This window comes from Anomaloglossus baeobatrachus, chromosome 9, assembly GCF_048569485.1.
Source record: "Anomaloglossus baeobatrachus isolate aAnoBae1 chromosome 9, aAnoBae1.hap1, whole genome shotgun sequence".
NCBI lineage: Eukaryota > Metazoa > Chordata > Amphibia > Anura > Aromobatidae > Anomaloglossus > Anomaloglossus baeobatrachus.
In genome coordinates this window covers 47,146,366-47,159,512 of record NC_134361.1, presented here as the reverse complement: position 1 = coordinate 47,159,512, position 13,147 = coordinate 47,146,366, and the positions used below count along the sequence as shown (strand labels likewise).

Here is a 13,147-nt window from a genome sequence, read left to right as displayed (position 1 = left end):
TTAGTATTTTGTTCCTGCAAATACTTTGTACTGCATAGCGCTGGTCGCCCTTTGGCTATAGACTCTCTCACATTGCAGAGAGCCAACAGCATGTCGTCCACAAAACGCAAGGGTGCCAAGGCACAGACATTATATGCTTCCTGTACCGCATGTGGGACTTTTCTACCGGCAGGCTCCACTGACCCCCATTGTGTGCAGTGCTCGGCCCCTGCGGCACTTGCACAGTCGGGACCTCTGCTGGACGTGACCCAGGGTGTACCACCTGTGAATGCTGTCCAGGTGACAGGAACTGAGTTTACGGCTTTTGCTGACAGAATGTCTCTCACTATGTCACAAATTCTTGACACATTGCGAGCTAGGCCTGTACTTCAGGCCACGGACACTGTGCAATCATTGCCCCCTGGTCCCCCTCAGCTGAATTACTTCCAAGCTCCGGGACGGGCACATACACCTCAGGGTGAAGACTCTGACTCGGACGATGGCCCCAGGCAACCTAAGCGGGCTCGCTATGAGGGGCCTTCACATTCATCTCAATGGTCAGGATCCCAGCGAGATGAATCTATGGGTGATGAGGCGGACGTAACTGATCAGGATTCTGATCCTGGGACCGCTCTCAATCTAGATACACCAGATGGTGACGCCATAGTTAATGATCTTATAGCGTCCATCAATAAGATGTTAAATATTTCCCCACCAGCTCCTCCTGTAGAGGAGTCAGCTTCGCAGCACGAGAGAATCCATTTCAGATATCCTAAGCGTACATTAAGCACTTTTCTGGACCACGCTGACTTTAGAGACGCAATCCAGAAACCACGCTTATCCGGAAAGGCGTTTTTCTAAACGGCTTAAAGATACACGCTATCCTTTTCCCCCTGAGGTGGTCAAGGGTTGGACCCAGTGTCCAAAAGTGGATCCTCCAATTTCCAGGCTTGCAGCTAGATCCTTGGTTGCAGTTGAAGATGGAGCGGCACTTAAAGATGCCACTGACAGGCAGATGGAGCTCTGGCTGAAATCCATCTATGAAGCTATTGGAGCGTCGTTAGCGCCATCTTTTGCTGCCGTATGGGCACTCCAAGCTATCTCAGCCGGGCTTGTGCAAGTTGACTCAGTCACACGTGCATTTGCCCCGCAGGTAGCACCATTGACCTCGCAAATGGCGGCATTCGCGTCGTACGCGATTAATGCTGTTCTTGACGCTACAAGCCGCACGGCAGTGGCGTCAGCCAACTCCGTTGTTTTGCGTAGGGCCCTGTGGTTGAGACACTGGAAGGCAGATTCTCATTCCAAGAAGTGCTTAACCAATTTGCCTTTTTCTCGTGACCGATTGTTTGGAGAGCGTTTGGATGAAATCATCAAACACTCCAAGGGTAAGGACTCATCCTTACCGCAACACAGACAAAACAAACCCCAACAGAGGAGGGGTCAGTCTGGTTATCGGTCCTTTCGAGGACCGGGCAGGTCCCAATTCTCCTCGTCAAAAAAGACTCAAAAAGATCAGAGACGCTCAGATTCTTGGAGGTCTCAGTCACGCCCAAAAAAGACAGCCGGAGGAACCGTTGCCAAGACGGCGTCCTCATGACTTGCAGTCTCCGATTCCCACACCCTCGGTCGGTGGGAGGCTTTCCCACTTTGGCGACATTTGGCTGTCACGCGTCAAAGACCGTTGGGTGAGGGATATTCTGTCTCACGGGTACAGGATAGAGTTCAGTTCTCGTCCGCCAACTCGTTTCTTCAGAACTTCTCCACCACCAGACCGAACCGATGCTCTGTTGCAGGCGGTGGCCGCTCTAAAGGCGGAAGGAGTGGTGACCTCCGTCCCTCTTCAGGAACAAGGTCACGGTTTTTACTCCAATCTGTTTGTGGTCCCAAAAAAGGACGGATCGTATCGACCCGTCCTGGATCTAAAGTTGCTCAACAGACACGTAAAAGTCAGGAGGTTCTGGATGGAATCCCTACGCTTCGATGTCTCAAGGAGATTTTCTAGCATCAATAGATATCAAAGATGCGTATCTCCACGTGCCGATTGCGCCAGAGCATCAGCGTTTCCTACGCTTCGTCATACACGACGAACACCTGCAGTTCGTAGCGTTACCTTTCGGTCTGGCAACAGCCCCCCGGGTCTTCACCAAGGTCATGGCAGCAGTAGTAGCTGTTCTGCACTCGCAAGGTCACTCGGTCATCCCGTATCTAGACGACCTGCTTATAAAGGCACCCTCTCAAGAGGCATGCCAACACAGTCTGAAGGTGGCACTAGACACTCTCCAGAGTTTCGGGTGGATTATCAACTTTCCAAAGTCTCATCTAACCCCGACCCAATCTCTGACTTATCTTGGCATGGAGTTTCATACTCTCTCAGCGATAGTGAAGCTTCCACTGGACAAGCAGTGTTCGCTACGGACAGGAGTGCAATCTCTCCTTCAGAGTCAGTCGCACTCACTGAGGCGCCTCATGCATTTCCTAGGAAAGATGGTAGCAGCGATGGAGGCGGTCCCGTTCGCGCAGTTTCATCTGCGCCCTCTACAATGGGACATTCTACGCCAATGGGATGGGAAATCGACGTCCCTCGACAGGACTGTCTCCCTCTCTCAGACTGCCAAGGACTCTCTGCGTTGGTGGCTTCTCCCCACCTCATTGTCACAGGGAAAGTCGTTCCTACCCCCATCCTGGGCAGTGGTCACGACGGATGCGAGCCTATCAGGGTGGGGAGCGGTGTTTCTCCACCACAGGGCTCAGGGGACGTGGACTCAGGAAGAGTCCACCCTGCAGATCAATGTTCTGGAAATCAGAGCAGTCTATCTTGCTCTGCGAGCCTTCCAACAATGGCTGGAAGGCAAGCAGATTCGGATTCAGTCGGACAATTCCACGGCGGTGGCGTACATCAACCACCAAGGGGGAACACGCAGTCGCCAAGCCTTTCAAGAAGTCCGGCGGATTTTGACGTGGGTGGAAAGCAAAGCGTCCACCATATCCGCAGTTCACATTCCAGGCGTGGAAAACTGGGAAGCAGATTTTCTCAGTCGCCAGGGCATGGACGCAGGAGAATGGTCCCTTCACCCGGACGTGTTTCAGCAGATCTGTTGCCGCTGGGGGACGCCGGACGTCGATCTGATGGCGTCACGGCACAACAACAAGGTCCCAGTTTTCATGGCACGGTCTCACGATCACCGAGCGCTGGCGGCAGACGCCTTGGTTCAGGATTGGTCGCAATTCCGACTACCCTATGTGTTCCCACCTCTAGCATTGTTACCCAGAGTTCTCAGGAAAATCAGGTCCGACTGCCATCGAGCCATTCTCGTCGCTCCAGACTGGCCAAGAAGGTCGTGGTACCCGGATCTGTGGCATCTCACGGTAGGCCAACCGTGGGCACTACCAGACCGTCCAGATTTACTGTCTCAAGGGCCGTTTTCTTCAGCGCTCTATTGGGAGACCCAGACGATTGGGGGTATAGCTACTGCCCTCCGGAGGCCACACAAAGCACTACACTAAAAAGTGCAAGGCCCCTCCCCTTCTGGCTATACCCCCCCGTGGTATCACGGGTTCTCCAGTTTTCAAGCTTTGTGCGAAGGAGGTCAGACATCCACGCATAGCTCCACAGATTTTAGTCAGCAGTAGCTGCTGACTATTTCGGATGGAAGAAAAGAGGGCCCATATAGGGCCCCCAGCATGCTCCCTTCTCACCCGTGGATGGTGTTGTAAGGTTGAGGTACCTATTGCTGGTACAGGGGCTGGAGCCCCACATGCTGTTTTCCTTCCACATCCCCTTGTAGGGCTCTGTGGAAGTGGGATCCTGCCGGCCTCTAAGCTCTGACGCCGGGCTCCATCCACAGACCCATAGCACCTGATGGATACGGAGCAGGAGTACAATCAGGGACAAGGCCCTGCATCATACAGGTACTCTGTGTCCCCGGCAGGCACAGACACACTCCGGGCTGGCTGGGTGTTGTAGTGCGCCGGGGACCGTAACGTTGGAGTTAGTGTTCCTACAGTTTACTGGGGGACTTTGTGTTGTGGGAACGCAGCGCCGACCCCCACTGGACCGGGCGGCGCTGCTGTGACTTGTGGTGCGCCGGGGACACGCCGACCGCGCTTTTACGGCGGCGGCGTTTATAAATCCAGTCCCCGGCTTTTGCGGCCTAGCTCCGCTTCGTTCCCGCCCCCACCCTGTCAATCAGGGTAGGGGAGAGACGCTGTTTCGCAGCAGCGACGAGGGCTGGAGCCTGATTTACATGCTCCAGCCCTCTCACTAGGCACAGAGGGAAGCAGGCTTCCCGCTCTTAGTCAGGAACGCCCAGGGCCCGCCCCCCCTCCTCTCCCAGGACGCCGGCAGCCATTACATGCAGTCTGGCTAGAGGAAGGACGCAAGGCTCTGGGAGACCTGGACTAGGGGGCTTTTGGAGACCACACACCCGCTCTTAAGCGGGCGGTAAGCGGCATTTCAGCTGGCCCCTCTAGTGCCTCAGTGTGTATTGGTGTACTGTGTCACCAGATATATATATTTAGTTATTTCTTGCACTGTAAGGTCGCTTCCTGGCTGGATACCCAGATCGCTCTGAGGAGGCAGCAACATGTCATCCACAAAACGCAAGGCTGCCAAGGCTAGGGCTGTGTACACTGCGTGTGCTGCATGTGGGGCCACTCTACCAGCAGGTTCCAAAGACCCCCATTGTGTGCAATGCTCAGATCCGGTGCTGCTTCGCCAGCCGGAGTCCGGAGGGGTAGTGACCCAGGCTGAGACGCCTGTAAGTCCTGCCCCGGTGTCAGGGACAGACTTTGCAGTTTTTGCTGATGGAATGTCTGTGACTATGGCAAAAATCCTTGAAACTTTGCAATCCATGACTGGGGCTCAGTCTATGGACACGGCGAGGTCTCTGTCCTCTAATCCCCCTCAGTTGGAATTAGTCCAGACTGCAAGGGGGTCCCCGGCTTCCCAGGCTGAGTATTATGACTCAGATGATAGCCCCAGCCACCCTAAGCGAGCTCGCTGGGAAAGACCCTCAACGTCATCACACTGCTCAGGGTCTCAGCGCAATCAGTCGCCCTGTGATGCGTCTGAAGAGAGTGATCAGGAGTCTTATCCTGGAACCCCTCTCAATCTGGATACCCCGGATGGGGACGCCATGGTAAACGATCTTATCTCAGCCATCAATAGACTGTTGGATATTTCTCCCCCAGCTCCTTCTGCAGAGGAGGCAGCTGCAGAGCAGGAGAAGTTTCGTTTCCTCTATCCCAAGCGTAAATTGAGTGCTTTCTTGGATCACTCTGACTTCAGAGAATCAATCCAGAAACACGACGCTCATCCAGAAAGGCGTTTCTCTAAACGTTCTAAGGATACACGTTTTCCTTTCCCCCCTGATGTGGTCAAGCGCTGGACCCAGTGTCCAAAAGTAGACCCCCCGATTTCCAAACTTGCAGCTAGATCCATAGTTGCAGTGGAGGATGGCGCTTCACTTAAGGATGCCAATGACAGACAGATGGACCTTTGGTTAAAATCTGTCTATGAAGCTATCGGCGCGTCGTTTGCTCCAGCATTCGCAGCCGTATGGGCACTCCAAGCTATTTCAGCTGGTTTAGCAAAAGTGGATGCTATCATACATCCAGCGGCGCCGCAAGTGGCGTCCCTTACCTCGCAGATGTCTGCGTTTGCGTCTTACGCTATCAATGCGGTCCTAGAATCTACCAGCCGCACCTCAATGGCGTCCGCCAATTCGGTAGTTTTGCGCAGAGCCTTGTGGTTAAAGGACTGGAAAGCAGATGCTGGTTCCAAAAAATGTTTAACCAGCTTGCCTTTATCTAGAGATAGACTGTTTGGCGAGCCATTGGCTGACATCATTAAACAGTCCAAGGGTAAAGACTCTTCCTTACCCCAGCCCAGATCAAGCAAACCTCAGCAGAAAAAATGGCAGCAGAGGTTTCAGTCCTTTCGAGGTTCGGGCAAGACACAATTCTCCTCGTCCAAAGGGACTCAGAGGACGCAAAGAGTCTCAGATTCCTGGCGGGCTCACGCACGCCCCAAGAAAGCAAATGGAGGAACCGCTTCCAAAGCGGCTACCTCATGACTTCCAGCCCCCCCCCTCCGCATCTCCGGTTGGGGGCAGGCTCTCCCGCTTTTCCGACATTTGGATGTCACAGGTCAAAGACCGGTGGGTGACAAACATTTTGTCTCGCGGGTACAGAATCGAGTTCAGTTCTCGTCCTCCAGCTCGGTTCTTCAGAACCTCCCCACATCCAGACCGAGCAGATGCCCTGCTGCAGGCGGTGGACTCCCTAAGAGCGGAAGGAGTAGTGGTTCCTGTACCGCCTCAGGAACAAGGGCGAGGGTTTTACTCCAATCTCTTTGTGGTTCCAAAAAAGGACGGCTCGTTCCGTCCTGTTCTGGATCTAAAGCTGCTCAACAAACATGTGCACGCCAGACGGTTCCGGATGGAAACCCTCCGCTCTGTCGTTGCCTCAATGTCTCAAGGAGACTTCCTTGCCTCAATAGACATCAAAGATGCTTATCTCCACGTGCCAATTGCTACAGAACATCAACGTTTTCTACGTTTTGTGATAGGAAACGACCATCTTCAGTTCGTAGCTCTGCCATTCGGTCTGGCGACAGCCCCCCGGGTCTTCACCAAGGTCATGGCGGCGGCGGTAGCAGTCTTGCACTCTCAGGGACACTCGGTGATCCCTTACCTAGACGATCTACTTGTCAAGGCACCCTCTCAAGAGGCATGCCAACTCAGTCTTCATGCTACGCTGGAGACTCTACAGACGTTCGGATGGATCATCAACTTTCCAAAGTCGAATCTGTCACCGTCACAGTCGCTAACGTATCTTGGCATGGAGTTTCATACTCGAGCAGCGAGAGTGAAGCTTCCGCTGAACAAGCAGCGGTCCCTACAGACAGGGGTGCAATCCCTCCTTCAAGGCCAGTCGCACCCCTTACGGCGCCTCATGCACTTCCTCGGGAAGATGGTGGCAGCCATGGAAGCAGTTCCCTTTGCGCAGTTTCATCTGCGCCCACTTCAATGGGACATTCTCCGCCAATGGGACGGGAAGTCAACGTCCCTGGACAGGAAAGTCTCTCTTTCCCAGACGGCCAAGGACTCTCTACAATGGTGGCTCCTTCCCACCTCATTGTCTCAGGGAAGATCCTTCCTGCCCCCATCCTGGGCAGTGGTCACGACAGATGCGAGTCTGTCAGGGTGGGGAGCAGTGTTTCTCCACCACAGGGCCCAGGGGACGTGGACTCCGCAGGAGTCCACCCTTCAGATCAATGTTCTGGAAATCAGGGCAGTGTATCTTGCCCTACTGGCCTTCCAACAGTGGCTGGAAGGAAAGCAGATCCGAATCCAGTCGGACAACTCCACAGCGGTGGCATACATCAACCACCAAGGAGGGACGCGCAGTCGGCAAGCATTCCAAGAAGTCCGGCGCATTCTAATGTGGGTGGAGGACACAGCCTCCACCATATCCGCGGTTCACATCCCAGGCGTAGAAAATTGGGAAGCAGACTTCCTCAGTCGCCAGGGCATGGACGCAGGGGAGTGGTCCCTTCACCCGGACGTGTTTCAGGAAATCTGTCGCCGATGGGGAGTGCCGGACGTCGACCTAATGGCGTCCCGGCACAACAACAAGGTCCCGGCATTCATGGCGAGGTCGCGCGATCAAAGAGCTCTGGCGGCAGACGCATTAGTTCAAGATTGGTCGCAGTTCCGGCTCCCATACGTCTTCCCACCTCTGGCACTCTTGCCCAGAGTGTTACGCAAGATCAGATCCGATTGCAGCCGCGTCATACTCGTCGCCCCAGACTGGCCGAGGAGATCGTGGTATCCGGATCTGTGGCATCTCACGGTCGGTCGACCGTGGTCACTGCCAGACCGACCAGACTTACTGTCCCAAGGGCCGTTTTTCCATCAGAATTCTGCGGCCCTGAACCTGACTGTGTGGCCATTGAGTCCTGGATCCTAGCGTCCGCAGGATTATCTCAAGGAGTCGTAGCCACAATGAGACAAGCTAGGAAGTCAACGTCTGCTAAGATCTACCACAGAACGTGGAAGATTTTCTTATCCTGGTGCTCTGCACAGAGAGTATCCCCTTGGCCATTTGCATTGCCCACCTTTCTTTCCTTCCTGCAATCGGGGTTGGAAAAGGGCTTGTCGCTCAGCTCCCTTAAAGGGCAAGTCTCGGCACTATCCGTGTTTTTTCAGAAGCGTCTAGCACGTCTTCCTAAGGTGCGCACGTTCCTGCAGGGGGTCTGTCATATTGTGCCCCCGTACAGGCGGCCGTTAGATCCATGGGATCTGAACAGGGTACTAGTTGCTCTCCAGAAGCCGCCTTTCAAGCCTCTGAAGGAAGTTTCCTTTTCTCGCCTGTCACAGAAAGTGGCGTTTCTTGTTGCGATCACATCGCTTCGGCGAGTGTCGGAGCTGGCAGCTCTGTCATCCAAGGCTCCCTTCCTGGTGTTCCACCAGGACAAGGTAGTGCTGCGCCCCATTCCGGAGTTTCTCCCTAAGGTCGTATCCTCGTTTCATCTTAATCAGGATATATCCTTGCCTTCCTTTTGTCCTCAGCCGGTTCACCGGTATGAAAAGGACTTACGTTTGCTAGATCTGGTGAGAGCACTCAGAATCTACATTTCCCGCACGGCGCCCATGCGCCGTTCCGATGCACTTTTTGTCCTTGTCGCTGGTCCGCGCAAGGGGTTGCAGGCTTCTAAAGCCACCCTGGCTCGATGGATCAAAGAACCAATTCTAGAGGCCTACCGTTCTGCGGGGCTTCCGGTTCCTTCAGGGCTAAAAGCCCACTCAACCAGAGCCGTGGGTGCGTCCTGGGCATTACGACACCAGGCTTCGGCTCAACAAGTGTGCCAGGCAGCTACCTGGTCGAGTCTGCACACTTTCACCAAGCATTATCAGGTGCATACCTATGCTTCGGCGGATGCCAGCTTAGGTAGAAGAGTCCTGCAGGCGGCAGTGACACCCCCGTAGGGGAGGGCTGTTTTGCAGCTCTAACATGAGGTATCTCTTTACCCACCCAGGGACAGCTTTTGGACGTCCCAATCGTCTGGGTCTCCCAATAGAGCGCTGAAGAAGAAGGGAATTTTGTTACTTACCGTAAATTCCTTTTCTTCTAGCTCTTATTGGGAGACCCAGCACCCGCCCTGTTGTCCTTCGGGATTTTTTTGTTGTTTGCGGGTACACATGTTGTTCATGTTGAACGGTTTTTCAGTTCTCCGACGTTATTCGGAGTTAATTTGTTTAAACCAGTTATTGGCTTCCTCCTTCTTGCTTTGGCACTAAAACTGGAGAACCCGTGATACCACGGGGGGGTATAGCCAGAAGGGGAGGGGCCTTGCACTTTTTAGTGTAGTGCTTTGTGTGGCCTCCGGAGGGCAGTAGCTATACCCCCAATCGTCTGGGTCTCCCAATAAGAGCTAGAAGAAAAGGAATTTACGGTAAGTAACAAAATTCCCTTCTTTCCATCTGAATTCTGCGGCCCTGAACCTGACTGTGTGGCCATTGAGTCCTGGATCCTAGCGGCCTCAGGTTTATCTCATGAAGTTGTTGCCACAATGAGACAGGCTAGGAAACCATCCTCAGCTAAGATCTATCACAGGACGTGGAAGATATTCTTAGCTTGGTGCTTGGCTCAGGGATTTTCTCCCTGGCCATTTGCATTGCCAATTTTTCTTTCCTTCCTGCAGTCTGGGTTGGAAAAAGGTTTGTCGCTTAGCTCTCTTAAGGGTCAAGTCTCCGCGCTATCCGTATTCTTTCAGAAGCGCTTGGCACGGCTTTCTAAAGTACGCACGTTTCTCCAAGGAGTTTGTCATATCGTTCCTCCTTACAGACGGCCATTGGAACCCTGGGATCTAAACAAGGTTCTCATTGCTCTCCAGAAGCCGCCTTTCGAGCCTTTGAAAGAGGTTTCCCTTTCTCGGCTTTCACAAAAAGTAGTTTTTCTTGTGGCGGTCACGTCTCTTCGAAGAGTGTCCGAGCTAGCGGCGTTATCTTGCAAATCTCCCTTCCTGGTGTTTCACCAAGACAAGGTAGTACTGCGTCCAATTCCAGAGTTTTCTCCCAAGGTGGTTTCTTCCTTTCATCTCAATCAGGATATCACTTTGCCATCTTTGTGTCCGCATCCAGTTCACCAATTTGAAAAAGGTTTACATCTGTTGGACCTGGTGAGAGCACTCAGGATTTACATTTCTCGCACGGCGTCTCTGCGCCGTTCTGATGCGCTCTTTGTCCTAGTCGCTGGTCAGCATAAGGGATCGCAAGCTTCCAAATCCACCCTGGCGCGGTGGATCAAGGAACCAATTCTTCACACATACCGTTCTGCTGGGCTTCCGATTCCATCTGGACTGAAGGCCCATTCTACCAGAGCCGTGGGTGCGTCCTGGGCATTGCGGCATCAGGCTACGGCTCAGCAGGTGTGCCAGGCGGCTACCTGGTCGAGTCTGCACACGTTTACCAAACACTATCAAGTGCATACCTACGCTTCGGCAGATGCCAGCCTAGGTAGACAGGTCCTTCAGGCGGCGGTGGCCCACCTGTAGGAAAGGGCTGTCTGACAGCCCGTTCATGTGGTATCTTTTTACCCACCCAGGGACTGCTTTTGGACGTCCCACTGTCTGGGTCTCCCAATTAGGAGCGAAAAAGAAGAAGGGAATTTTGTTTACTTACCGTAAATTCCTTTTCTTCTAGCTCCAATTGGGAGACCCAGCACCCGCCCTATTTGTTCTTAGGGTTTCGTTTTTCGGGTGCACATGTTGTTCATGTTGTTTCTTAAGTTCTCCGATCTTGTTATCGGATTGAATTTGTTTTTGAAACTGTTATTGGCTTTCCTCCTTCTTGCTTTGGTACTAAAACTGAGGAATCCGTACTCCTACGGGAGGGTGTATAGCCAGAAGGGGAGGGGCCTTACACTTTTAAGTGTAGTTCTTTGTGCGGCCTCCAGAGGCAGTAGCTATACACCCACTGTCTGGGTCTCCCAATTGGAGCTAGAAGAAAAGGAATTTACGGTAAGTAAACAAAATTCCCTTCTTTTATTGTTTTTTTACTTCTAAATTTGGGGTGCGTCTTATAAAACGAAAAATATGGTATATACAGTATTTATGGTCATTTTATTCTTCTTTGCAGACGTGTGACACCTACAGGCCCGTCCCCACAGAGTCGCTCCAGCTCTGCGGGTCGGGGTCCTACTCATCGCAGCTCATCAAGGGGAGAGACCGCTGCAAAAAGAGAGAGGTCCTCATCACGGGACAGAAATGGATTTGGCTCCCGAGAAGGAAGGAGTCTCACAAGGCAGCCGAGATTATCCCCCTCCCCTGTGGGTAAGTGGGATCTCTTAACCTGCTTTCACAGTTTGTAGCCGTGCCCTCCCGGCCCCCTCCATTGCACTCAGGAGAGCTACAAAAACTGCAGCAAAGTGTGAAATTCCTATTGCTACTGTAGGAACCAGTCCGGTGTTATTTGCCGTTCAGTAAACATATGATGGAACATTGATGATTGTTCCAGTAAAGGGCCCATAATGGCTGCTTTGTTTTCAGTTGCTCTGAGAGTTTTCGTGATTCCATATTTTTTTTTTTTTTTTTTTGAGCTCTGATGTCTTGTCCTGCTTCTGCTGACCAAAAAACAAGAGACTCTAAGTAAGGGGGCCCTAATAGCAAAACAATGGGCGCCTTGTGCATGGACATAAGATCCTTTCACTGCTGCAATTACAGGCGCAAAGTACTAAAACGTTTTTGTTTACAAAAAAAAAAGAGAACTTGGTGTAGACTGTCTTGCAGTATAGAACAACTTAAAGGGAACCTGTCACCAGATTTGGTGACTATAAGCTGCGGCCACCACCAGTGAGCTCTTATATACAGCATTCTAGAATACTGTATATAAGAGCACAGGCCACTCTGTATAATGTAAAAATCACTTTTATAATACTCACCTATGGGGGCGGTGCGGTCCGATGGGTGTCGCTGCTCTTTTGTCCGGCGCCTCCTCTGCTGCGATCTCCATCCTCCTTCTACTCAGCCCAGTATGGCTGATGCATCCTATGTCATCCACACAAGTCCGCATTGAGGTCCTTTGCAGGTGCACTTTGTTCTGCCCCGCTGAGGGCAGATCAAAGTACTGTAATGCGCAGGTGCGAGGAAAGGTTCAAGACCGCCCGTACATGCGCACTACAATACTGTGATCTGCCCTGAGCAGGGGAGATCAAAGTGTGCCTGCGCAGGACCTCAGTACCGACCTGTGTGGATGATGTAGGACACGTCATGTACACGGGACTCAGAAGGAGGATGGAGATTGCCGCAGAGAGGAGGCACCGGACCAGACCCGAGAGCAGCAACACCCATCGGACCGTCCCTTAGGTGAGTATAATAAAAGTGTTTTTGTACATTCTACAGAGCGGCCTGGACTCTTATATACAGTATTCTAGAATGCTGTATATAAGAGCTCAGTGGTGGTGGCTGAAGCTTAGTCCCCAAATCTGGCCTTTAAAGCGTTAAGGCCTCGTCACACACAGAGATAAAACTTTGGCAGATCTGTGGTTGCAGTGAAATCATGGACATATTGTTCCATTTGTACACAGCCACAAACCTGACACTGATTGTCCACAATTTCACTGCAACCACAGATCTGCCGCAGATTTATCTCTGTGTGTGACAGGGCCTTTAGTCCTATCTACATAAATGGCTATTGTATAACATGAGCGGATAGATCCACTGTAAATCCAGTATATCGGCCGGGTCAGTAGCCTCTGGCTGGGAGGCTTGAGAATCTCTTACTTTCCAGGATCCCTTATTAAAGGCTGGGGAAAGAGAGCGCAAATAGGGTCTTACCAGCTATTAAAAGAGCGGTGTGTAATAATGTATGCTCACCGATGCCCATGCAGCTTTTACCATTTACTGGGGGCCTCTAGACATATAATGGGATATGTTGGGCATTGGTCCCACAAATGCCCCGTGAATCAAGCCTCATAATGTGCTTGTAATGCGCAAAGTATTTTTCCAATCTTCACTTCTGCATGAAATGTTTCCTTGTAGCCGTCCGTCCCCCTCGATTTGATCCAACAGCCTATGTCCGAGACAAAGAACGGAAGCAAAAAGAAACGGACCTTAAAAAGTGAGTACTCCCTGCTTTAAGCTGCTAACCTAAAAGGTTTCTCC

At 52.2% G+C, this 13,147-nt stretch overlaps 1 protein-coding gene across 5 annotated transcripts in view; it reads left to right on the top strand.

Moving 5' to 3' along the window:
* CCDC61 (coiled-coil domain containing 61) overlaps positions 1 to 13,147 on the top strand; it is a 71,969-nt gene that overhangs the window by 42,909 nt on the left and 15,913 nt on the right. For all 5 annotated transcript variants that reach the window (XM_075322615.1, XM_075322614.1, XM_075322612.1 and 2 more), the window contains 2 exons: positions 11,124 to 11,317; positions 13,025 to 13,103. In XM_075322615.1, coding sequence (XP_075178730.1) covers positions 11,124 to 11,317; positions 13,025 to 13,103 — 273 coding nt within the window. The remainder of the gene's footprint in view (positions 1 to 11,123; positions 11,318 to 13,024; positions 13,104 to 13,147) is intronic.